This window comes from Diabrotica virgifera, chromosome 6 (genome assembly GCF_917563875.1).
Source record: "Diabrotica virgifera virgifera chromosome 6, PGI_DIABVI_V3a".
Classification (NCBI taxonomy): Eukaryota; Metazoa; Arthropoda; class Insecta; order Coleoptera; family Chrysomelidae; genus Diabrotica; species Diabrotica virgifera.
This window is the reverse complement of record NC_065448.1, coordinates 235,553,967-235,581,435: the sequence shown is the minus strand read 5'-3', so window position 1 is coordinate 235,581,435 and position 27,469 is coordinate 235,553,967. Positions and strand designations below refer to the sequence as shown.

Below are 27,469 nucleotides of genomic sequence, written 5' to 3'. Positions count from 1 at the left end.
AGGAGTTGGTAGGATATATTTTACTTGTTACATCATGACCTACTTATTCCCAAATTTTGGTGTACTATCTCGATCATGAGCGTCACAAAAAAAGAATGTGTGTACTTTGTACGCACGTAAGAAGGTATACTTCGAAATATGATTTCAATGAAATAAATACACTTTTGGACAGTTTATTTGTATTTATTTAAAGATTAAATTAATTTTTACTTACTACTTTCCAAAAATTTTTATTAAAACAATACCAAAAATTAAAAAAAGATTAGAACACACCAGGATTTGAACCAGGGACCTCTTGATCTCCAGCCCAACGCTCTACCACTGAGCTATACCCTTTTGTTTATACGGGCTACAAGATTTCTCAGACATAGTGACAAACATACGAAGTGAATTATAAAATACTTTAAATATTACTTATTATCTTATTCCCGAGGTAGACAAGTCCAAATACACAAAAATTATAATAATAGTTATTTATGATATAAATGTTAAAAGCACAATTCCAAGGCACGTATCTGAAAGATTCGCTTCGCTCATTCTGCAATTCACATGAGTGCCTTAAAAATGTACTTTTTAACAATTATAATTTATTCATTCTCAATTACAGGACAATACATACAAAAAACTTTTACTTGAACTTGACTGACATTCCATTTTTATATTTTTCTTGACATTACATCAAAACTGCCTATACTACCAATGCGTAAATCATAATAACTATAGAATAACATCTACTTTTATTTTTGTATATTCTAACAAATTTTAATAGTTTTTTTCTACAAATGTGTTAAAAATGTAATAATACAGTTTAAATTAAATTTAAAAAACCTTTTAAACCACCTTTTTTAAAATGCGTAAGTTGTATTAGGTATTCTTTTTCTCATGATCATCTTTCAGTGCGTCACAGTTTTTCGATTTCTTTCTAACGCATTAAATTGTATATGACAGAAAAAAAGGCACGTCGGTGATTACTTTGGTAATTATTCTAGTTCGGTGATTATTCTAGTTGTCGATATATGGCGCCATAATAAAAAAAATATTTTTTTTTAATTAGATAATAATATTACAAATATAATCTGTATAATTTATAAGACTATACAAATCACAGAAAATACCATTTTATAAATGCAAGAAACACATTTGATTTGTTTTTATTCCAAATTGAAAATAAAATGTGACAACTGTCAGATTTAACTAAAATGTCATGTTAGAATAAATGTCATAAATGTGTATTATCACGGACTTACCCTTTTTCCTATCATTTGTTAGGCACTGAAAAATGCTCATGAAAAGGACAATATTAATATTAATGTTAATAAATGAAATATAAATATTTTGACGTTTCACAATTTGACAATTCACTTTTATAGTTGAGTCCGCGAGTCTTTACCGGTGCGTCATTAATACCTGGCGAGATAAAACACATACTTTTTATTTAGCATCATTCTCTTCCATGTATGAAATTAATGACAAACCAGCTGCCGTTTGTTATTAAGTAAAAACACATGTTATTTTTATGAACCATCTAGACTCAGTGCATTGAAAAGAGATAGGTACAGAAAAAGACGATTCGGTATGTTTTCATATTTTAAGCACAATTTTTTTTGACGTTTCTGCTTTGTTTACTTTTGTGGCTGTCAGTCAGTTGAATTTTTTGCGGTTTTTGTCGAATTTTTTGCATTTTGAAGTTTTTTATAGTATACAAACAGTTGTTTTCACAACTAATTTTATATTGGAGTTACAAATTTTGTAATAAGTTTATGTTATTTTACGATAAATTTTGACAACGTACAAAGCTAACCTCATTGTTGACACAGTTGAATGCTTGTGTTTAAGGTTCCGCCAAAGTGAATAAAATAACAAAAAGAAAATATGTTATTGAATTCTTTTATAAATTGTTTATTTATTTATTAATCAATGATAATAAAATAATTTATTAAGCTACTTCAAATGTAGCTGTAATTATGCACCAACATTTTAAAGCAAAACTTAATTTGACTTTCTATTTATTTGATAACGTCAAATTTTATCCTATAACCCGTGATCGGAATAATATCCACTTGCCGTTGCGTTTAGTAAATTTTTGACTTATTTCGTATGTTTTAAATGATGACGCACGGGTAAAGACTCGCGGACTCAACTGTAACTGCAGTGTCTTAAAATATTTAAAGCACTGGTGCTTTAAAGTAGCATTTTTAACGCTCCTATGGAGTGCTATAAATTGCATTTTTAACAAGTTTATAGAAAAATATTTTTAAAAACACTAATATATCCTTTCCACACCTTTTCTGGACTTATACATACATAAATTAAAACATTTAGTAACGAACTCGATACTGTCTGTGTGCGCATGAGCGCAGATTAATAAAATTTCACCTTCAATCGCGCCTAAAAAGTATAACTTCAAAAATAATAAAAACCGCGACTTTGACCCCTTATAACTACCCTCGTCCTCCACTCTCCACTTTGGTTTCCGGCCGTGTTGGGAAAAGTTATGTACACAACTAATTCAACATATCCCCGTATAGTTTTTCCATATTACTTATCACGCACAAAATCCGCTCCCAGCTCTTAGACTATCGTTTCGTGTTCATACTGATAATTAAAATAAAAACAAATCTATACAAGGAACTTAAAATCTAAGGTTCAATATTTACAAGCTTACATTTATAATAAGATTTTTACAGAACCTTTGTGAGTAAACTGTTTGAAGTAAATTTCACAGTTGTAAGGTCTCTCACCAGTGCATAAAAAATGTTTGAAGCAAATTTTAGTTAGGGCGCATTCTCACGGTTCGATTTTAGTTGATCAACTTTAGTGGAACAACTGAAATCGAATAATAGTAGCTGTGAGAACATATGTTTCAATTTTAATCAGTCAACTTTTGTCGATTCAACAAAAGTTTGTTTGAGTCAAACTTTATCGTTCAACTTGACATTTTTCAGACAAGTTTAATTACTTTTGAAGCGTATGAACATTTGTTGGTCGACTGTCGACTTGAACCACTATTATCTCGTCAGCCTGTGTAAAAAGTTATCCTTCAAATCAACAAAATGAGTTTAAAGTGGTCAGAGAGTGTTATGTTCAGATTTTTATATCCTCTATCTTCCAAAGCAAGTTCTTTTAGCAGAGTTTCTGAAACATTACATGCATTTCTTCTTTAAATCCAATTTCGTATCCAGAAACGACGTTTTTATGTTCTTTATTCCTTCTTAACATAATTTTCGTGAGTTGCCGAATTGGTAAACTACTAATAATATTTACACTTTTGCGTAGAACTACACTTACCGCCATTTTATTAAAACTACATACATACATAACCGATTGCATCTTTTACCATTAGGTGTCGAGGATAATCTATTAAAACTAATTGCTTCAATTTTCTTTGAAATGTGTGAACAAAAACTTGACCGATTTTAGTTGATCCACTAAAGTTAATCAACTACAAAATCGAACCGTGAGAATGCGCCTTTATAATCACCAGTGTGAAATTTCATATCACGCTTTACATTACTTAGTTGAGTAAACAGTTTATTACAAATTTCACATCATTTATAAGGTTTTTCACGAGTGTGAATTCTGATAATATGATTATTTAAACTACCTTTTGTAGTAAACAGATTATTACAAATTTCACATTTATATGGTCTTTCGCCAGTGTGAACTTGCATATGACTCTTTAAATTAATTAGTTGAATAAACAGCTTATTACAAATTTCACATTCATAAGGTTTTTCACCAGTGTGAACTCGCATGTGATATTTTAAAGTACCTTTTTGGGAAAATTTCTTACTACAAATTTCACATTTATAAGGTCTTTCACCAGTGTGAACTATCATATGCTGCTTTAAATGACTGAGTTGAGTAAACAACTTATCACAAATTTCACATTTATAAGGTTTTTCACTAGTGTGAAGTCTCATATGGAGCTTTAAATAATGTTTTGTAGCAAACCGCTTATTACAAATTTCACATTCATAAGGTTTTTCACCAGTGTGACGTATCATATGATAATTTAAACCATTTAGTTGCTTAAACTGCTTACTACAAATTTCACATTTATAAGGTCTTTCACTAGTGTGAAGTCTTTTATGAGCATTTAAATTACTAATTAGATTAAACTGCTTACTACAAATTTCACATTTATAAGGTTTTTCACCACTGTGAATTCTCATATGATCATTTAAACTAGATTTTGCAGTAAACTGCTTACTACAAATTTCACATTCATATGGTTTTTCACCAGTGTGAACTCTCATGTGATAAATTAAAGTACTTCTTTGGGAAAACTGCTTACTACAAATTTCACATTTATAAGGTTTTTCACCAGTGTGAATTCTCATATGATCCTTTAAACTACTTAGTTGAGTAAACTGCTTACTACAAATTTCACATTTATAAGGTTTTTTACCACTGTGACATTTGACATGAGTATTTAAATTAGTAATTTGAGTAAATTGCTTACTACAAATTTCACATTTATAAGGTCTTTCACCAGTGTGAACTGTCATATGATCCTTTAAGCTACTTAGTTGAGTATACTGCTTACTACAAATTTCACATTTATAAGGTTTTTCACTGAGGTGAACTAGTTTATGCGTATTTAAATTACCTTTTAGAGTAAACAGCTTACTACAAATTTCACATTTATAAGGTCTTTCACCAGTGTGAACTGTCATATGATCCTTTAAGCTACTTAGTTGAGTATACTGCTTACTACAAATTTCACATTTATAAGGTTTTTCACTGAGGTGAACTAGTTTATGCGTATTTAAATTACCTTTTAGAGTAAACAGCTTACTACAAATTTCACATATATATGGTTTTTCAACGGTACATGTTTTCAAATGTACTTTGGCAGCACTGGATGGTTTGGTAACTTTCACTGTAATATCCCGTGGACCGCCTAAAATAAAACCGAAATTATAAATAAGGATTTGTATCTTACTACGGACATTATTCGTTTTTTTAAATACAGGAGGAGTAACACAAGAACGCTGATTTATACAGGGTAAAGATATTTTGGGCGGCAATTTTCAAAACATCTTAATTTTTGACAAATCATTATTTTGAATGTTTTTTTATAGCTTAGATCAGGGCTCACCAAATGGCTGACCGCGGTCCGCATCCATACCATATACTATGCTACATTGCTAGGGGATACAGTGTCAGCTCAGGTAGCCAGAGGCTGCCCACATGGGGGAGTTTTATCTCCTCTATTGTGGAATCTGGTCATGGATGGCCTGATCGCTAGACTCGACAACGATAGGCATCATGCCCTGGGCTATGCGGATGACCTAGTCATCTTAGCCCACGGAAAATTTAATGGTACATTCAGAGATCAAATGGAACAGGCTCTGACCGTAGTTACAGAATGGTTTTCATTGGACACCAGTGTGACGTATCATATGATAATTTAAAGCATTTAGTTGCTTAAATTGCTTACTACAAATTTCACATTTATAAGGTCTTTCACATTTTTATACGGCCTTTCACTAGTGTGAAGTCTTTTATGAGCATTTAATTTACTAATTAGATTAAACTGCTTACTACAAATTTCATACTTATAAGGTTTTTCACCACTGTGAATTCTCATATGATCATTTAAACTAGATCTTGTAGTAAACTGCTTACTACAAATTTCACATTCATATGGTTTTTCACCAGTGTGAACTCTCATGTGATAAATTAAAGTCATCAGTTAACATCAAGTCCTCTAAAGTCAAAAATCATGAAATTTACTAAAAGGAGGAATTTAGAGGAATTGGGTCCTCTAAGTCTAAATGGTCTACATTTAAATCTGGTGAGTGAAGTAAAGTATCTCGGGATAATATTAGACTCAAGACTTACTTGGAATCAGCAGATAGAAAGAATAAAGAAGAGAGCGGTAACTACGTTAATGGTAGCCAGACGTACTCATGGAAAAATGTGGGGTTTGAGACCAGACATGGTATATTGGACTTATAACATGGTAGTAAACCCCACAATTACATATGCATCAGTGGTATGGTGGCCAAAAGTGCAACAAAAAAGTGCCATCATTAAATTAAGCAAGGTGCAAAAACTTGCTTGTCTCGAGATCACGGGGGCTATGAGGGGCACACCTACTACAGCTATGGAGGCACTACTACTACTGGATCTCCCTCCTTTACATATAACAATAAGAGGTGAGGCGAGAATGGGATATTATAGACTGCGAGAAAACCTGAGCAACGTACCAGTTAAATCAGGATATAGTAGAATAACAAATGAACCTAATGATGCCGAATGGATGATGATTTTTGACCATATGATATCCAGATACAAGCCCGAATGGTCTAAGAGCTAGCAACGTTTTCGAGCAACTATTTTAAGACGGCTGATTCTTTAATATAATATTCTCTATGCATCCTAGAACACCTTACCGGCCATCTGGCTACTGAGACAGGTTGCGTTCATTACTGCGCAGCGCATCTGTGCAGGTAAATATATCGAATTTAAAATTATTTTAAGACGAAAAATTTTTTTGCCATTACTTTTTAAACATTATTAGAAATATGAATTATAATTGCCAGACATTTCTGTGGTTGCTAAATACGTGCCAGACGCTATAGTCTAAATGGCTCTCAACGTTTTCGAGAAAGTATTTTAAGACAGCTGATTCTTTAATATATTATTCTCTATGAATCCTCGAACACCTTCCCGGCCATCTGGCTACTGAGACAGGTTGCGTTCATTACTGCGCAGCATACCTGTACAGGTAAATATATCGAATTTAAAATTATTTTAAGACGAAAAATTTTTTTGCCATTACTTTTTAAACATTATTAGAAATATAAATTATAACTGCCAGGCATTTCTGTGGTTGCTAAATATGCGCCAGACGCTATTTTTTATAAATAATAATTGAAAAATTTAAATCATTTTAGTATGTCTGAAATTTTAATATTATGTTATTTACACATAAATAAATGCAAAATTAATTTGCCAGGCATTAACTCGGTTGCAGTAATCAGCCAGATGGATTTAAAATCATTTAAAATTATATATACATATTTTCATCAAAACGTACGCTGGCTGTGTTAAGAAATAAGGCAAACAAAAGATTCAGGTAAATATATTTGAAATTAGTTTAAGACAAAAAATTTTTTTGTCACAAAAGATTCAGGTAAATATATTTGAAATTAGTTTAAGACAAAAAATTTTTTTGTCATTACTTCTCAAACATTATTAGAAACATGAATTATAATTGCCAGACATTTCTGTGGTTGCTAAATGCGCGCCAGACGCTATTTATTATAAATAATAATAGAAAAATATAAATCATTTTAGTATGTCTGTAATTTTAATATTATATTATTAACACATAAATAAATGCAAAATTAATTTGCCAGACATTAACTCGGTTGCAGTAATCAGCCAGATGGATTTAAAATCATTTAAAATGATATATATTTTCATCAAAACGTACGCAACTTTATCGATAAGATCATTTTCTTCAAGTGTCACAATATCTTCATCTTCCAATAAATGACTATTTTTATGCATAATAATTTTTTCTTCTTTTTTGTTACAATCTTAATTTGCTTAAAATGTTTTAATATTTTTTCTTCAAGCTGATTATTTGTAATTACATGGACATCTGCATCAGGTTGAAGTGTTAACTCTTCTTGTAATTCGTCGTTGTACGTGTCACAAAGAGAAGCTAATAACAGATATTTATTTTTTGCTACTACTGTTTCTTCAATTATGGACACAATTTTTTTAAAAATATTCATGTGAATATCTCTCACATTGTGCCAGGAGGTACGTGTAGTATCAGAAATAATTTTTTTATATTTATTTAAATATTCCAATTCACATGAATGATGATAAAAAATTAAACTATTTAAGGTTCTACTATAATTAATTTTTTTAATAACTCCTGATTTTGTAATTTTGTTACCCACTCTGTTATTTTATCATATATCTTAACATCATTACAGGAGTGTAGAATTTGTTTCTTATACTTCAATTGTTTTCTATCTTTTCCACAATAAAAACATATTCTTTTATTACCTGTGTCTGTTGACTGATGATCATCAATCGGCGGGATTTCAGGACAAAAGTTTGTTTCTTGGAAATTTGAACTGGTACATGAACTTGAAGAAGCCAAGTCATATGCCACTGTTTCACTTATACTAATTGAAGTTTTTGGTAATAATGTCTTAGAACTAGATGTATCAGAAAAACCGGTCGACGATAAATTGGAAAATTCATCACTATCTAAAACAGTGTCACTCACACTTGATAGCGAAGAACTTGATGTATGACGAAGATTTGACAAAACTGAATTAATGTCAGATATGTTACGATACTTAGCCATTAAGTTTGCAAAAGAATTGTAACATTTTTTATGGTATCCATCAGTGGTATTCACTTGGTCCGGTAACTGTACATTATTATATTTTAAATTGTATTTCATACGCGCACTCAAAACTTCTTTACACTTTAACAGTTTTTCATCCACAAAAGTTATTATATTCTCGTTTTTTTCCTTGCAAAACACACATTTTATTTTATTTGCCATTATATTGTATCACAATTACTTTTCACTAAATAGAAACTCGACAAGAATCGTTAACAAACTGTAAATTTATTGCGACTGTGACTGGCCATCTTAATAACACGTGCGGACAACATTCACCCCCGAAATTGTCGTATCTTTTGTTTGTCTAGTTTCTTAACCCAAGCAGCGATCGTTTTGCTGAAAATACACATTATTTTTATGATTTTAAATCCATCTGGCTGATGAATGCAATCGAATTAATGCCTGGCAAATTAATTTTGCATTTATTTATGTGTAAATAATATAATATTAAAATTTCAGACATACTAAAATGACTTAAATTTTTCAATTATTATTTATAAAAAATAGCGTCTGGCGCATATTTAGCAACCACAGAAATGCCTGGCAATTATAATTCATATTTCTAATAATGTTTAAAAAGTAATGGCAAAAAAATTTTTCGTCTTAAAATAATTTTAAATTCGATATATTTACCTATACAGGTGCGCTGCGCAGTAATGAACGCAACCTGTCTCAGTAGCCAGATGGGCGGTGAGGTGTTCAAGGAAGCATAGGGAATAATATATTAAAAAACCAAGTGTCTTAAAATCACTGTTTTCCCGACGTTGCTAGCTCTTGGTCCAGAAGTACCTTTTCGAGTGGACATTTGCCCACGAGACGAATGGGACAGCAAGGTTACACCTGGTATACGGACAGGTCTAAAACTGCAGAAGGTTCGAGCGCAGGAATATTCCATGTAGTGGTGGAAATTTCAACATTTCTATTCCACTGGAAGAATATACCTCCGTATTTCAGGCAGAGATTTTTGCAATCTTGCAGTGTGCAAGACAAAAAAAAACTGAGGGCCTTCGAACTGCAGCAGGTTAACATATGCACAGATAGCCAAGCAGCAATTGGGGCTCTTAAAAACCCTAAAGTGAACTCTAGGCTAGTGTGGGAATGTCGACAAGAACTTGGCAGACTGGTGCAACATAACCGTGTTGTACTGATATGAAAGAGCTGATCATTTGCCAGGAGAGCATCAGCTACAAAATTACTGGGTCCAGAGCAGGACGTGGGAATGCCAAAAAGCACCGTAAAAGCACAACGTAAAAAGCCTGGATCCGAAGCAAACACAACTGACACTGGAATATATACCTGTATACCCGGTTAAACACATGGCAAGATCGGATGGACATGTGCTAGTAGGGCTGAATTACTGCTGAAAACAAGCATGAATCAGCTCAGAGTCATAACAGGTTTCCTCACTGGGCACGTGCCAGTTAAGGTTCACCTGCATACAATGGGGATGTTTCATGGAGACTTGAACCCGAGACTCTGTAACAGAGAACCCGAAACAGTCAACCATATCTTGCATGACTGTGAGGCATTGAATCGGAGGCGGCAAACTCTTTTCGGAGACATCGAAGTGACTCCAAATACATATCGCACCCACCCACTAGACCTGTATAAGCTGGTACAGGGTTCCAGAATTCTGGAATGGGTTTGATAAAGGAATGGAAGATGTACAATAAGCCAAGTGGCTGCAGTACGACCAGTTCAAAGAAAAAAAACCAGTGTAAACTGCCACATGTTTATTTAAATAATTTTTGCAAAAAACCTGTTTGAAGTAAATTCTAGTTTAATCACCAGTGTGAAATATCATATGACGCTTTAAATTACTTACTTGAGTAAACAGTTTATTACAAATTTCACATTTATAAGGTTTTTCACGAGTGTGAATTGCCATATGATTATTTGCAGAATCTTTGCGAGCAAACTGTTTGAGGCAAACTTCACATTTATAAGGTCTTTCACCAGTGTGAATTCTCGTATGATTATTTAAACTACCTTTTGTAGTAAAGAGGTTATTACAAATTTCACATTTATATGGTCTTTCACCAGTGTGAAGTTGCATATGAGTCTTTAAATTACTTAGTTGAATAAACAGCTTATTACAAATTTCACATGCATAAGGTTTTTCACCAGTGTGAACTGGCATATGTCGCTTTAAATGACTGAGTTGAGTAAACAGCTTATCACAAATTTCACATTTATATCGTCTTTGACCAGTGTGAACATTGATATGTTGATTTAAAACAGATTTGAGGGAAAACTTCTTACTACAAATTTCACATTCATAAGGTGTTTTACTAGAATGAACTCGCATATGATAATTGAAGCTAGTTAGTTGAGTAAAATGCTTATCACAAATTTCACATTCATAAGGTTTTTCACCAGTGTGAACTCTCATGTGATAAATTAAAGTACTTCTTTGGGAAAACTGCTTACTACAAATTTCACATCTATAAGGTTTTTCACCAGTGTGAATTCTCATATGATCCTTTAAACTATTTAGTTGAGTAAACTGCTTACTACAAATTTCACATTTATAAGGTTTTTCACCAGTGTGAATTCTCATATGATACTTTAAACCACTTAGTTGAGTAAACTGCTTACTACAAATATCACATTTATACGGTTTTGCACCAGTGTGAACTATTTTATGCTTATTTAAATTACTTTTAGTAGTAAACTGCTTACTACAAATTTCACATTTATAAGGTTTTTCACTAGCGTGAACTATTTTATGCGTATTTAAATTACCTTTAGTAGTAAACAGCTTACTATAAATTTCACATTTATGTGATGTTTCACCAGTACCTGTTTTCAAATGTACTTTGGGAGCACTGGATGGTTTGGTAACTTTCACTGTAATATCCTGTAGACCGCCTAAAATAAAATAGAAATTATAAATAAGGATTTGTATCTTACTATGGATATGATTCGTTTTTTAAATAGGAGGAGTAACAGAAGAAGCCTGATTTACACAGGGTAAAGATATTTTGGGCGGCAATTTTTAAAACATCTTAATTTTTGACAAGGCATTATTTTGAGCCTAGATCAGGGGTCACCAAATGGTGGACCACGGTCCGCATCCATACCATATAGGTACTAGTTTTGTGAGGACCCCCATTAAGTTCAAAATATAGTGTTTGGCAATTTTGAAAATCTTTGGCAATGAAATTACGTACTAAACTTTTTACTCAACTTATTAGGCCTGAATCCTGTGTACCAAAAATATGTTGATTACTAGCCAGCTGAAAATTTGTTAATAGCTTAACGGTATCTATAGTCCGTCCGACCTTGACTTTACAGTATAGGGAACATAGGCAATGCAGTCCTTATTAGAGTTTTTAGCGCGGTAATGCCGATTTTATCAAAAAGAATTTATAATCGAACATTAGAGAGATTAAATTAAAACTGTTTTAGAAAAACAATCTACAATTTTAGGATTCGTATGCGTTTAAGTTTATTTGATAGAGGTATAGTTATTACGTACATAAGAATCCTAAACTAGTAGATTGCCTCTCTAAAACAGTTTTAATTGAATCTCTCTAATGTTCGATTACAAATTCTATTTGATAAAATCGGCATCACTGCGCTAAGAACTCTCATAAGGACTGCATTGCCCACGGTTCTTAGACATTACTACGGTTGCCTAAATCGACTAACCAATGAACATTAAGGGTGAGATTACGTCACGAGAGTTTACTGTCATTTGAATCGTAATATGATTTGCAAATCGCATATGATTCAGTGCAAAATTTTATCAAAAAATTGTTATGCTAATTATATACATTCAACTGAGATTTCGATCCAAGCTAATCCAAAAAATTTTTGGAAATTTGTAAACAGTAAGAAAGAACATAATAGTATGCCTGTCTCAATGTCACTCAACAATACACTAGCCTCTAATGGCAACGATATTGCAAATTTATTTGCTCTCCATTTCTCTTCAGTTTTTAGTAATAAAACTCTTAAGCATAATGACAATTTAATACAGTCTAAGGTCTGTGTATCTTCCTATATTATACCAATTTCAAAAATATACGAAAAACTTTCAACTCTTAATGTTAATAAGGGACCTGGGCCAGGTGGTATTTCTCCCATTTTTCTTAAACGATTCTCTTTTATTCTGTCTCGGCCGCTTTATCATATTTTTAATAAATCCCTTCAGTTGGGGGAATTTCCTGACTTTTGGAAACTATCCTATGCCACTCCAATTTACAAAGCAGGTAATAAAGCTGACATAACGAATTATCGTCCTATTTCTATTCTCGGCACAATTCCCAAGGTATTTGAGAGTATTGTTACTGATTACCTTAATTATGACTGCTCTTGGATACTAAATTCTCAACAGTTCGGTTTTTCTTGTGGTAAATCAGCAGAACTTTGTTGCTTTATGTTGATACCTTGTCTGAAGCTTTGGAGAGGGGGTTGCAGATTGATTCAGTGTATACTGACTTCTCCAAGGCTTTTGATAGGGTGAACCATGATCTTTTGTTACATAAGCTCAAATTATATGGCATAGAAGGTTCTGTGTTGAAGTGGTTGGGCAGTTACCTAACAAATAGAACACAGCAGGTTAGGGTTAATCATCATTACTCCAACACTTTTCTAGTAACCTCTGGTGTACCTCAGGGCTCTCATTTGGGTCCACTTTTGTTTAACCTGTATATTAACGACATCGTCACCTGCTTCTCTAACACTTCTGCTCCCTTATTCGCTGATGATCTTAAATGTTATCAAATCATTAATAATCAAGATGATGCAATATCATTGCAATCAGATTTGGATAATTTAGCCAACTGGTGTCTTGATAAGGGATGGATTTGAATGTCAACAAGTGTCACATTATCCGGTTTTGTCGGAATCATCATTCATCAGTATTTAATTATACCATAAATGATCAATTATTGGATACGGTAGACTCAATTAAAGATTTAGGTGTTGTTCTTGATTCCTCTCTGAGCTTTAACCATCACATCAACAATATTACTCAAAGATCCATGAAAATGCTTGGCTTTGTTAAAAGGACAACTTGTGATTTCACGAACGTGTTCGCTATTAAAATGCTCTATTGTTCTTTAGTCAGGACGCACCTTGACTACTGTTCTCCAGTTTGGTCCCCACATTATTTACACCTCAAGAACAAACTTGATAGTGTTCAACATAATTTTCTTAGATATATTGGGTTCAAAAAACACATCAATTATAATTATACAGATATGGAACGATTTTTGAATATCTCTTCTCTTGATGGCCGTAGGAAGCGTAAAGATCTTACAGTATTGTTTAATATTATCAAAGGCATATATTACTGCCCTGAACTCCTTGCTAAAATATTGTTGTTTGTTCCTCCACGATCAACAAGACAAATTCAAACCTTTCATATTTCTTTTCATAGATATAATTACTCATATTTTACTTTTGTTCCTAGAACACTAAGACTTACTAACTCCCTAGGTGACCTTTTACTTTTTGGTAACTCTGTTGATGTTTTTAAGAACCATTTAACCAAATTAAATATTTAGCAATGTCATAACCTTGTTATTTGTTAGTAATTAATGTTTTGTAATTATTTTACTTTGTCATGTCTTTTTAAATGTTTTGTACTCTCTCATTTTATTCTTATATATTCAACACTGTAATTATCAATATCTTATTAATGTATTACCGAATTGAGCTTGCCCGTATAATAAATAAATAAATAAATAAATAAATGATTTTTTTCGAATCCTGAGAAAACCAAGTATTTTAGAAAAATTTAAACGCAGGATGCAAGATTACATTATTACCGAGGGCGGAAATCCCCTTAGAATAAACAAGCAGATTCTATTGAATGAAATATTTGAAATTAAATATCACACTTCTCTTTTATTTTCAGCCCTGTAACTTATTAAAATAAACATTATAGAAGTTTTCAGGGACTTTCAGCCCTCGGTAATAATGTAGTCTTTCATTCTGAGTTTAAATTTTTCAAAAATATTTATTAGTTTTCTCAGGATTCGAAAAAAATGAATACAATTAAAACACATTGAGAATTTTGACATGCGTCAAAGTTTTGCATTAACTCAATGTAAAATTCTGAACTGTTGAATTCCAGCTTCCCTAATAATTATTTTACATCAAAAGACATTAGAAACTATTTGAAGAGGATTGAAATAACTGTTAAAATTGGTCTACGTAATTAAACATATTCCAAAATTTTGTCAAAATGTAATACATTTTAGTTTTCAGCCCAAACTTAGGCCACACACAATGCAATAATGTTCACATTTTTGAACTGCCAATATTTTTATTTTATCATCTATTGTTTAAAAACAATACAGTTGATAAGATACCCTCAGTTGCGGAGAAAGGATTAATAATAAAGATTTTTTATTCAGTCAATGGTGTGAGCACTGTCAGCTAAATAGTAACGTGTGGCCTTACTTTTACACGCATACCTATTGTGGCAAATGTATCATATTTTTCAAAATTTTGGAATGCATTTAAATCGTAGAACAATTTTAACTTTTGATTTTAATACAGATTTTAATTCTCTACAAGTATTGTCTCATGACTTTTGATGTAGAATAATTAGGGAAGCAGGAATTCAACAATTCAGAATTTTACATTGAGTTTCCTATGGCCCTTTTTACGATTCACCACCCGGTATAAGATAAAATGTGTACTATTTGTCTTATTATTTCATAATAACACAAATAATACACATATATACACAATAACAGACATTCAATGATCGAAAATAATTTAAAAATATGGGAATGTAAACTCTTGTGAAGTAAAGTCAAAAATATAAGTCTCCCCACCACCGTCGGATAAGACAACCGTAATAAAGTCTAATAACCGTGTGCATTGCCTATGTTCCCTATACTGTAAAGTCAAGGTCGGATGGACTATAGTAGGATAAATTTTGTACAGGAACACTGGAACAGAGGAAGTTTTAAGCGTGAAACAGGTTACAGGTTTCGAACGTCAGATACTACGAAAACGTCCCATGTATTTTGTCGGACAGAACTTCCAGTTGATTTGTTACCCTTTCATTAAACTCTTATGCAAAAATCAGACTACTATTTACCATCAATATAATTCCTGTCATTTGACATGTTTTACATGTCAGACTTATTAAAATGCCCAACATATTTGTCAGACAAACATTTTTATTTATTTATTTTCAACGAGCTGCTGCCCAAAACTGCTGTCCTCAATTAAAACGCTGTATCTGCAAAAAAATTGAAAATAGAGTTTTTGCTATATGTGGTTTCCTTGTTACTTTATCTATGCTTCTGCAATGTCTGAAAGCGTATCATTTTATTTACTACCAAAATAAAGAAATTGGAATATGTCGTATGTATGTATATATTAGAATCCTGAGAACAAAACTTTGAGAGCCGATTTCTCAGTTTTAAGTTGGCTGCACATACTGCATTTTATTTGAGGATGGCAGAATAGGATTACAAGTTTATAATATATTCCAATATACATATGTGTGTCAATAATAATTAAAATACAAATAAAAAACTGAGTTAAAGTTTACAAACATGTTAGAATAGTAAGGGCAAACAAGTGATGCTACTAGATTATGCGGTTTATCAGATTTATTTATTTATTTATTCACGGGCAAGCCCTATTCATATATAAATGTTACAGTGTTCTAAAAAATTATCATAATATAACATAACATAACATAACAAAGTGGTTTGAGAAAAAATAATTTTATGAGTAGTACAGTTACAAAAAAGAATAAAATAACATATAGGTCAGTACAATTACAAACAAAAGATAACACATAAATCAATTCAGAAATGTTCCAAGGTATAACGGTTTTGAGTTATCTAATATATACAGGTCATGTAACACTAATCACAATACATAAGCTCTGGCCGAAAGTGTTAAAAAGTTAGGGAAGAAATATGATTTTTAAAGCGGGAAACTGGTATATTAAAAATTTCGAGGTTATTTAATGAGTTAGCTAATCGAATAGTTCTAGGAATAAATGTGTTGTAAGAATAATTGAATCTATGAAAAGAAACGTAAAAGGTTTGCACCTGCCTAGTCGAATGACTGGGGACAAATAGAGATATTTTGGAGAGAAGCTCGGAGCAGTTACACAGCCCGTTGATAATTTTAAATAAAATTATTAAGTCTCTTTGTTTTCTGCGTACCTCAAGAGGAGGTAAGTTCAGTATGCACTCTAATGTAGAATAGTCGTAGTATACATGCATCTTAGTGGAAGAAAATTGTGTTGGACAGCCTCAAGTTTCAGTTTATGAGTAAAGTAAAAGGAGGACCACATTGTGGAACAGTAATCGAAATGAGATCTAACCAGGGAGAAATAAAGGGATTTAATAGCTGAGATGTTAGTAAAGTCTCTGGTGGTTCTTTTTATAAAGCCAAGCATCTTCATAGACTTCTGTATTGTACTGGAAATGTGTGATTTATAGCTAAGGGCGGAGTCAAGGATCACACCTAGATCCTTAGTTTCCGAGACATAATGTAAGGTCAGATACTCTTTTAGTAACACAAAAATATATAAAAAATTAAACTATCAAAAACTTCTTAATCATGCAAAAAATGTAAACTGGAGAGAGATTTTGAACTATGCAGAACCAGAGATAGCTGCGGGACAACTTATAAAAAATATATCTGAATTAATTCAACTTTCTTATGATGACATAGTTCTTAAAAATAAGTTTAAAAAAATTAAACCTTGGATTACTCATGGTATTATTGTATCTATTAGAAAAAGAGATCAACTTAAACAAAATCTAAGAAGGGAATCCACTCCAGAAAAAATCATTGAATATAAAGATTACAGAAATAAACTAAATAAATTAATTACACAAACAAAAAATGATTATTATAAAAACAAAATAAATGAAAATAGCAAAAACATTAAAAAAATTTACAATTTTATAAATGAGGCTACAAACGAAAACACAAAAAATAAAAAATAACATTGATATTGCAAACCATTTTAATAAGTTTTTTACTGAAATAGGATCAAAAATGACCAATAAAATTAAAAAACCACATACTCCATTCCACATGAATTACTCCTCTCAGTCATCAATGTATCTTAAACCAGTCACAAATAACGAAATAATAAAATATATAAATTCCCTTAAAAATAATTCAGCACCAGGTAAAGATGCCATCTCTTCTAAAATTATAAAAACTCTTCACATCTATCTCATTGATTCTCTTGTTCATATAAAACTTATTTTTAAAACTGGTGATATTCCAAGTCATTTTAAAGTTTCAGTAGTGAGCCCTGTTTATAAATCAGGTAATAAATTTAATATGGAAAATTATAGACCAATAAGTATCATATCAAATCTAGGTAAAATCTTTGAAAAATGCTTAAAAGATAGATTAGTGTCATATTTAACTGAAAACAAAATATTATCTCCTAATCAGTTTGGTTTTACTCCCGGTCTAAGTACAGTAGATACTATGAATGAAGTTGTGCAAGATATAACTATGCATCTTGATAAAGGGCAAAAATGTATTGCAGTGTTCCTTGACTTGTCCAAGGCATTTGACAGTTTCACACACTAAATTATTGGATATACTAGATAAATATGGCGTGAGGGGTATTGGGCAGAAAATTTTTACTAACTATCTTTATGAAAGAATACAATATACAAAAATAAATGATGCTATCAGCGAACCAAGAACTATTAAAATTGGAGTGCCACAGGGTACAGTTTTAGGCCCAATACTCTTTAATATATATATATATATATATATATATATATATATATATATATATATATATATAAACTCAATATTTAATCTTAAGATCAGGGGTAAAATCGTGTCATATGCTGACGATACAGTCATAATTTTTTCTGCATCTACATGGGAAGAAGCAAAACAGAAACTTCAACAAGATCTATTTTATATCAAAAATTTTCTTGATACATTTAAACTTCTAAATGCTAAAAAAACCTAATTATGTAGCCTTTTCTATAAATGATACAAATCGTCCAAACTTTGAAAACATTAACATACAAAACATTGAAGATCCTATTGAACAAGTAAATGTCATAAAATACTTAGGAGTATATTTAGATAAAAATCTTAAATGGGAACACCACATAACATATCTAACAAAAAGATTAGGGCACTTATGCATAAATTTTATCTGCTAAGGGAGTTTCTTGCAAAAAAACTGATCACTATGATTTATCAATCCTTAATTGAGCCTTTACTAAGGTATGGAATTTTGTTGTGGGGTGGAGCATATGAAAACAACATAAGAAATCTCAAAGTAGCTCAAAATTCAATTATTAAAATAATGTTAAATAAACCTAAACTTTTCTCTACAACTGAATTATATAATAATAAAATCTGCGACTTGAAAACACTCTATATTTCAACATGTTGCACATATATTCATAAAAATTTCTCCAAACAGACACTAATAGAACATAATTATCAAACTAGAGGTAACATCAAAAGAAGCTTAGTTTTACCACAGTTAAGTCGAGGAATAAGCCAACATTCTGTGATTTTTAGGGCACCCAAGTATTATAATTTACTACCAAACAAAATAAAAGAAATCAAATCCATAAAAATGTTCAATAAAAAGGTAGTTGATTGTATTACTGGAAACAAAACACAATTTGAATTGTAAATCCTGAAAAAATGTTCTTTTTTTGATTTTGGAATTCTTAATACCTATAAGTTGGATTTTTTACATATTATTATATTATATAGATATGCTGTTTACTTGGTTTTAAGTTTAAATTCCAAATAATTTTGATTCTCGAATGTGTTTTCTTTTGAGTTATGTTTGTTTATAAGTAATCTATATTTATTTACGATTTTTCTATAGACACACACAGATGTTTTCACATCTAGGTGTCTTTCTGTATATTATATTATATGTACTTAAAATTGTAAATTTTGGCTAATAATAAAATTATTTATACTATATTCGAAGATGATTGGATGATGAGTTCGATGAAAACAAAGAATATGGCATTTGGATGCATTCAAACACATACCATTTTGCATACACCAGTTAGATAGGCGATCAATATCACCTTGTAGACTAAGTGAATCAGCCTCACATGTGACTATTTTAAAACATTTTAAATCATCAGCGAATAACAAAGTTTCACTTACTTGGAAACAGGGTATTAGATCATTGATAAATATATTAAACAACAGAGGTCCCAAGTGTGATCCCTATGGTACACCTGAGGTAACAGAGATAGTATGAGAATAGTAATGATTAACCCTGACAATTTGCGATCTTTGCGTAAGATAGCTCTTGAGCCACTTCAATATAAGGCCATCAACTCCGTAAAAATAAAGTTTATGAATCAAGAGCTCATGATTAACTTTGTCGAAAGCTTTGGAAAAGTCAGTAAAAACAGAGTCAACTTGTAAACCCCTCTCAAGAGCATCTGTCAAAAAATCAACATATCGATACATTTTTGGCAAAGTAACGTAAGTGACATTTTTGGCGAATCATCTTATTGTTTAGAAGGTACTGCCGGAGTGTTGTAAGCCTAGACATATTACGTTTGAATTAATTCTAGGCTTACTACACTTTGGCAGTACCTTCTAAACAATATTAGCTTTAGTTTAATGGAAAAACATAAAATGTCACTTACTTTACTTTGTCAAAAATGTATCGATATGTTATGAGACATAATTCTGCTGATTTTTGAAGATATTCTTCTTTGGCGGCGAATCGATTGAGGGTAAAATTTTATTGATCCTCGCGCATGCGCACACCGACAGTATGGTATTAGTCGTTATACAGGCTCTGATTGGGTGTTGAAATTTTGAAATGATCTGTCAATAGTTGTTCAATATGGAGGTTATCGGTAAACAAAAATATTGTATAATATTAGTTTTTATTGATGTGTGGACAGAAATAAAATCAAATTTATAATTATAGTGACTTTTTAAATGGTTTTGAAAAGCCGCAGGTACGTAATTCTAAATGTTTCAGTTGGAAATACCTAATAGTTTCAATACCTATCTATTTGGAAAATGTAAACAAAATAATGTAGTTACCTATTAGTAGGCAATGCTTTAATTTACATAATCTGATTACGAACAAACTTTCTACAAATCTTCATCTCATATATCGTTTTCTTACTCTATATTTTGTTGTATTTTATTTCGACAAAAATCAAACTAATAATTTTATTAAATTCATATAAATTTATGGTGTAAACGTTTAGTTTGTGTATATTCCCACATGACGTATACGAGAATGTGGTGCAGTTTGAAATGCCGTCAACTTTTGTACGGCACGGTAGACGTGAAGTGGGTTCAAGCCCCAAGCAAGTTATTATTTTTTTATTTTTTTTTATAGATTTTATGATTGTAAGTATATTATTATATAATTTTTGAAGATATTCTTCTTTTTTGAAAGTGGTAGATAAGAAAGTTAGTTTGATTTTTAAATCAAATAAGTACAAATAACCTTTTAAGTATATTTACTTCGTTTAAATTACCTATTATATAATAGAAGAATATCTTCTTATGTGAGTACAAAGTACACATACATTCTTTTTTTTGGATGTAAATCCAAATTGTTGGGCCCCTATAATTGGCGAGCAGTCACAACTTAAATAATCGGAAATAATGCTCTCAAAAACTTTAGGAATAGCAATAAGAATAGCAATAAGAACAGAAATGGGACGATAGTTACCTATATCCGATTTTCGACCTGATTTATACAGAGTGAGTTTTATGTATGGAAATACTCAATTATCTCAAAAACGGTTTACACGATTTTTATAGATTTTGGTAGGTATGGGTTTTCTAATGCGGCCGATATTATAGTGATAATTACATTGTTGTCGTATTTTCAGTTTTTCTGGAAATCTAATGAACTTTCTTATTTTAAATGGAACACCCTATATATTTTTTGTGTTTTGAAATCCCTAAGAAATACTGATAATTTTTCATGTTATATTCCCTATACCTAAATGCCATAATTTCGGAGTTATTGCTACATTTATTTAAAAAAAAATTTAAACAAATTATAAAAATCAATTTTTTTGACCCGGGTAAACACTATTTTAGGTTGTTTGGATCATGGGGAACAAAAAAGATCTTTTATAATTTTTCTCTAAAATTAATCGTTTCCGAGTTATAAACAATTTAAAACTGAAAAAAATCGAATAATGACGATTTTCAAGGTTCAAGAACACAAATAAACAATTTTATTTTTGAAACTGCGAAATATCCAAATTCAACCTCATGCCTTATTTTATCAGATACCGATAAGTAATTTAAGATTGTTTCATTTTAAAACATTGTAATTTTAAATGTTAATGCAGCCCGATCGCCCGTCCTCTCATATGCACTTCATTAAAAATTAAAAATCAATGTTTTAGAATAAAAAGAGACAAAAAATCTTACAGCAAGCTATCAGAAGAAGAGTTGGGCTTGAATTTAGGTACTTTATAATTTCAAAAATTATATTTTTTACTTTTGTTTTAGAACCTTAAAAATCGTCATTATTCGATTTTTTTCAGTTTCAAATTGTTGATTACTCGAAAACGATTAATTTTAGAGAAACATTACAAAAGACCTTTTTTGTTCCCAATGATCCAAATAACCTAAAATAATATCCACCTGGGCCGAGAAAATTGATTTTTATAATTTGTTCAAATTTAAAAAAAAAATTTTAAAAATAAATGTAGCAATAACTCCGAAATTATGGCATTTAGGTATAGGGTATATAACATGGAAAATAATGAGTATTTCTTAAGGACTTCAAAACGCAAAAAATATATAGGGTGTTCTATTTGAAATAAGAAAGTTCATTAGATTTGCAGAAAAAGAGAAGATCTGACAACAATGTAATTAGCACTATAATATCGAACGAGTTAGAAAACCCCTACTTACCAAAATCTATAAAAATCGTGCAAGCCGTTTTCGAGATAATTGAGTGTTTCCATACATAAAACTCACTCTGTATATTGGAGTGACATAAGAGTTTTTCCAGTAGTCTGGAAATTCCCCTGTTAATAGAGACTTATTAAATATATAAAAAAGTGGGCAGGATAGAATGAAGCTACATGTTTTAAGGAAAGTAGGGGGAATTCCATCAGGACCAGGAACTTTGTTGGTATTAAGTTCAGACAGTTTTTCGTAGATTTTTGAAATATCAATGTGTTAATTAGACACATTAACCAAAGGTGAAATCTGGGTTACATGTGAATGTAAGGATTAGTTTGTATTGACGGAAGAGAATTGATTAGCAAAAAGATTAGCGATATCAGTTCCATTAAAGGCAGTACGATCTCCAAGAGTCATTGTATTAGGTATAGCGTTATTTTCCCTTTTACTATCGTCGCATTTCTACTATAGCATACGGTCTACCGAGTAAATAAACCATGTAAATATTACGAAATACTATTTTAATTTTACGGCTTGTTTTAACTAAAATAGTAAATTGATATATATATATATATATATATATATATATATATATATATATATATATATATATATATATATATATATAAACAAATGAAATAGAGAATGCGGAAAAATCCCCTTACGAACAATTCACACATCCACTACTTCGGGCTGGGAAAAATTTTTTGAATAGAATCGAAGATCCAAACACCAGCTCTTAGAAATGTGTTTCGCCCTCTTCAACCTCTATGGGCTCATCGGTGAAGATGAGAGGTTGAATATCTTCAGACACATTCCAATCAAAAAACAACATTCGAGACCTAGACATAGCAGGAACGTAAATCTACGCCCAACTTGACAATGCCATTCTCAAGTTTTAATTCCCTAATTACTTTAGAGTAAGTAAGATAATGTTTATGAAAAAACAAAAGATGTAGATCTTTGAAACACACTCAGTGATCAAATGATCCACAGGTACTGGTTTGGACGACCACTCGTACGAAAACAAACAAATGAAATAGAGAATGCGGAAAAATCCCCTTACGAACAATTCACACATCCACTACTTCGGGCTGGGAAAAATTTTTTGAATAGAATCGAAGATCCAAACACCAGCTCTTAGAAATGTGTTTCGCCCTCTTCAACCTCTATGGGCTCATCGGTGAAGATGAGAGGTTGAATATCTTCAGACACATTCCAATCAAAAAACAACATTCGAGACCTAGACATAGCAGGAACGTAAATCTACGCCCAACTTGACAATGCCATTCTCAAGTTTTAATTCCCTAATTACTTTAGAGTAAGTAAGATAATGTTTATGAAAAAACAAAAGAGTTCGTAAGGGGATTTTTCCGCATTCTCTATTTCATTTGTTTGTTTTCGTACGAGTGGTCGTCCAAACCAGTACCTGTGGATCATTTGATCACTGAGTGTGTTTCAAAGATCTACATCTTTTGTTTTTTCATAAACATTATCTTACTTACTCTAAAGTAATTAGGGAATTAAAACTTGAGAATGGCATTGTCAAGTTGGGCGTAGATTTACGTTCCTGCTATGTCTAGGTCTCGAATGTTGTTTTTTGATTGGAATGTGTCTGAAGATATTCAACCTCTCATCTTCACCGATGAGCCCATAGAGGTTGAAGAGGGCGAAACACATTTCTAAGAGCTGGTGTTTGGATCTTCGATTCTATTCAAAAAATTTTTCCCAGCCCGAAGTAGTGGATGTGTGAATTGTTCGTAAGGGGATTTTTCCGCATTCTCTATTTCATTTGTTTGTTTTCGTACGAGTGGTCGTCCAAACCAGTACCTGTGGATCATTTGATCACTGAGTGTGTTTCAAAGATCTACATCTTTTGTTTTTATATATATATATATATATATATATATATATATATATATATATATATATATATATATATATATATATATATATATATATATATATATATATATATATATATATATATATAGAAGTGATTTCAGACAGCTGTTCGAATAGTGACAGTCGAATGGTTGTTTGATGTTACGAGTCTCTTCTCTCGAAATCTCTAAACAAATCTTCTATGTGTCAGTCAGACGTAAAAAAACGGAAGACGACGTTGACAATCGATGGATCGATAGGTATCATTTTGTAAATAAAAAAATCAACTTCTAACGACACTTGTCCAAATTTTCTTACAATGGATTAGGTTGAATAGGGAGGATCTGACTCAGTTTCGATATCTGGTTTTATTAGCTAAGTAATAACAACAAAAATATCTGTATTACTTATGTATACACAAAAAAAGGCAAGGTAAAAGATGTATCCTTATTTTCACTGAGCACTAGTGCACCTATTTCGGTAAGAATTGCTTGTTCTATCTTTAAGCATATTTATAAAGAATGTTCTTCTTTGTAGCAAGTCCTGAAGAAGCCTAAAAACAATAGGCGAAAGCTTGACCAAAATAAAAGGCACTCACTTTGAAGCACCAGTCTTTCATTGCTTCCTCAGTACCAGGGTTTTCCCAGCTGTTATCTCAGTACTTTTATATATATATATATATATATATATATATATATATATATATATATATATATATATATATTGTTATATTTCTATTTGATATAAAAATTAAAATTTAATAATGATAAACAAAATTCAATTTAATATAAAATATTTTCAATTTTCTCAACCACGGGCATATAAATTTAAAACAATCGGAACAATTAGTCGAACTGATTGCAAGACATTTCGAAGAAACGCTGGAAGACCATATCACATTGCAAAACTACACAGACATAGATAGTTTATGCCAATTCCTACAAATAAGAGAATTGCGTTTAAGAGAAAGAAAATCAAGAAGGTCGCGAGAAGATTACAGGCTCCGAGAAACACAGGAGTACAGAGATAGAAATGAAAATAGGAGGGACTATACAAGACGAGATTTTAATCCCAGAAGGGAAAACGAAAATAGAGACAACGGAAGAGGAAATTATGAACAAAGAAATAGGCAATGGAATGAGGACAGAAATCGAGAATACCAGAATAGAAACACCACACGCTCAAATCAAGAAAACAGAAATAATGGTAGACAAAATGAACAGGGATATCGAGAAAACCGAAACAGATCCGACAGACCAAGAGAAATTAGAAGAGAGGTAAATAATACCCAGACAGAAGCATATGCCGGAGAGAGACATTATGACGAAAATATAAACAACGATGAGCAACCGGCGTCTTTTCACGACGGCGCTCACTAAAAACAAAAAATCAAACAGGAATCTTTTGTCAACCCAAGGAGTTTATTAAATTGGCAGGAAACAACGAAAAGAAAAATGGAGTTAATTTAAAATTTGTGGATGGATTTATCAACGAGAAACCAATTAAAATTATGATAGACACTGGATCGGAAATAACATTGGTCAACAGAAAACTAATAGAAGAAGTTAACTTAACAAATTTAATTTACAAAATACCTAGGGTAAATTTAGTGGGCGCAAACAAACGGACATTGGCAACTATAAATGAAGGCATACGAGTAATGGTACGACTGGGTAAGAAGATGTATGCACTACAATGTGTAATAATGCCAAACATGTCACATGACATGATAGTAGGAGTTGACGAATTGGCAGAAAAACATGTAGTGATAGATTTGAAAAATAATACGATGAATCTAACAGAAGAAAAAGAAGAAGAACAGGAAAAGGAACAGGAGAAACAAAATACGGACGAATCAGGTAAAGAACAAACAGTGGAAATGAATTTGGCAACGAAGCAAGGACAAAGAAGAAAAGGGAGAATAAGTCAGAAAAAGATAAAAGAAAATGAAACCTGTGGCTCCTCAAAAGAAGAGTTGAGCCCAGAAGAAAAAAAATTGAGAGTATCAAAAGCAAAAGAAAACTGGGATTCCTCAAAAGAAGAGATGAGCTCAGGAGAAGAAGAAATAAAGCTAACAAATGAAAGCGAAAAAGATATGATCGAAACAGTGGCATTTGAAGAGGAGGCATATGAAAACGAGGATGCAGAATACACGATAAAAGTATGTGAAAAATCTGAGGAAAAAGACAGAAAATTGATATGGGAAAAAGGGAAAGACAACATAATATCCGACACTCTAACACAGGATGAGGACACTGAAAATAAGGAAACAATTACTCTACAGGTGGGACTAATTAAAGTAGATAGTAAGTTAGGATATAAGACGTAGATTAAAGTAAGGAAATATACAGGGAGTTGGTTTTGCCTCGAGAAAATTTATTTAAAAATGCAGATAAATTTTATCGAATACAAGGCGGGGATTTGTTATATTTCTATTTGATATAAAAATTAAAATTTAATAATGATAAACAAAATTCAATTTAATATAAAATATTTTCAATTTTCTCAACCACGGGCATATAAATTTAAAACAACCTGTATACAACAAATTGTTATATGTAATTTTAAGAAGTGATTAGAATAAGCGTACGAAACTCGGAACAATGTGCTTAGATAAACAAAGTGAATGACGCGTACCATTATCGTTCTTCTCGGAAGGTCGATCATTAGCCTATGCTAAATAAAACTCAGTGAAATAGATGATAGTTCATTATCGTTTTTCGCGGAAGGTTTCGATCATTAGCCTATGCTAAATAAGACTCATTTGAAAGAGAGAATAGGTCATTAAAATTTGTAAATAGTTAGAAAGTATTTTAGAATGGGAATTAAATATTTTCTTTTGAAATCCATTAAGCATATTTAGAAAGATTAAAAATTGGTTTTGAGGAATATTACGAATGAGAGTTGGTGGTGGAAGATTGATTTGTGAATCTGGAAGGGATATTTAGAAAGTAGGGGAATGAATGACAAAGTGAGATCAGAATGTTTTGAGCTGTCGAGAAGTGAAGTCGAGTAGTAGACGGTAGTGTACGGAGAGTGAGAAAGCCGGTAGTTCCGTGAGTGTGGAGTATCTATCGTGGAACGAGAAGTAGGCCAGGTCGAGAGTAAAAGAACCTCCTTGGGCCAAGAGTGTCCCGGTAGCTGATAGCAGTTTCGAAAAAGGTAGAACACAGCATCACAACAAAAGCAGGAACGAGAGCTATTCGAGCTAGTTTTTCAAAGGAGAACATTACTGGAAGCCAGGACGAGGTTTGATCGCAGCCAAGGATAGCAGGAAACGGGTCTTGTGTGAGGACATTTTCAGTTCACCAGGAAAAGGTCAGTCTC

The 27,469-nt window shown here is 31.7% G+C and overlaps 1 protein-coding gene across 2 annotated transcripts in view; it reads right to left on the bottom strand.

The window, feature by feature from the left end:
* Positions 1–27,469, bottom strand: part of LOC126887324 (zinc finger protein 665-like) — a 42,277-nt gene that overhangs the window by 4,527 nt on the left and 10,281 nt on the right. Inside the window, exons 2-3 of one of the 2 annotated variants that reach the window (XM_050654772.1) lie at positions 11,135–11,260; positions 4,781–4,906 (exon numbers count right to left, since the gene is read on the bottom strand). In XM_050654772.1, the coding sequence (XP_050510729.1) occupies positions 4,781–4,906; positions 11,135–11,260 (252 nt within the window). Of the gene's footprint in view, positions 1–172; positions 4,907–11,134; positions 11,261–27,469 lie in introns of those variants that run through there. The other variant, XM_050654771.1, reaches the window with a different exon arrangement.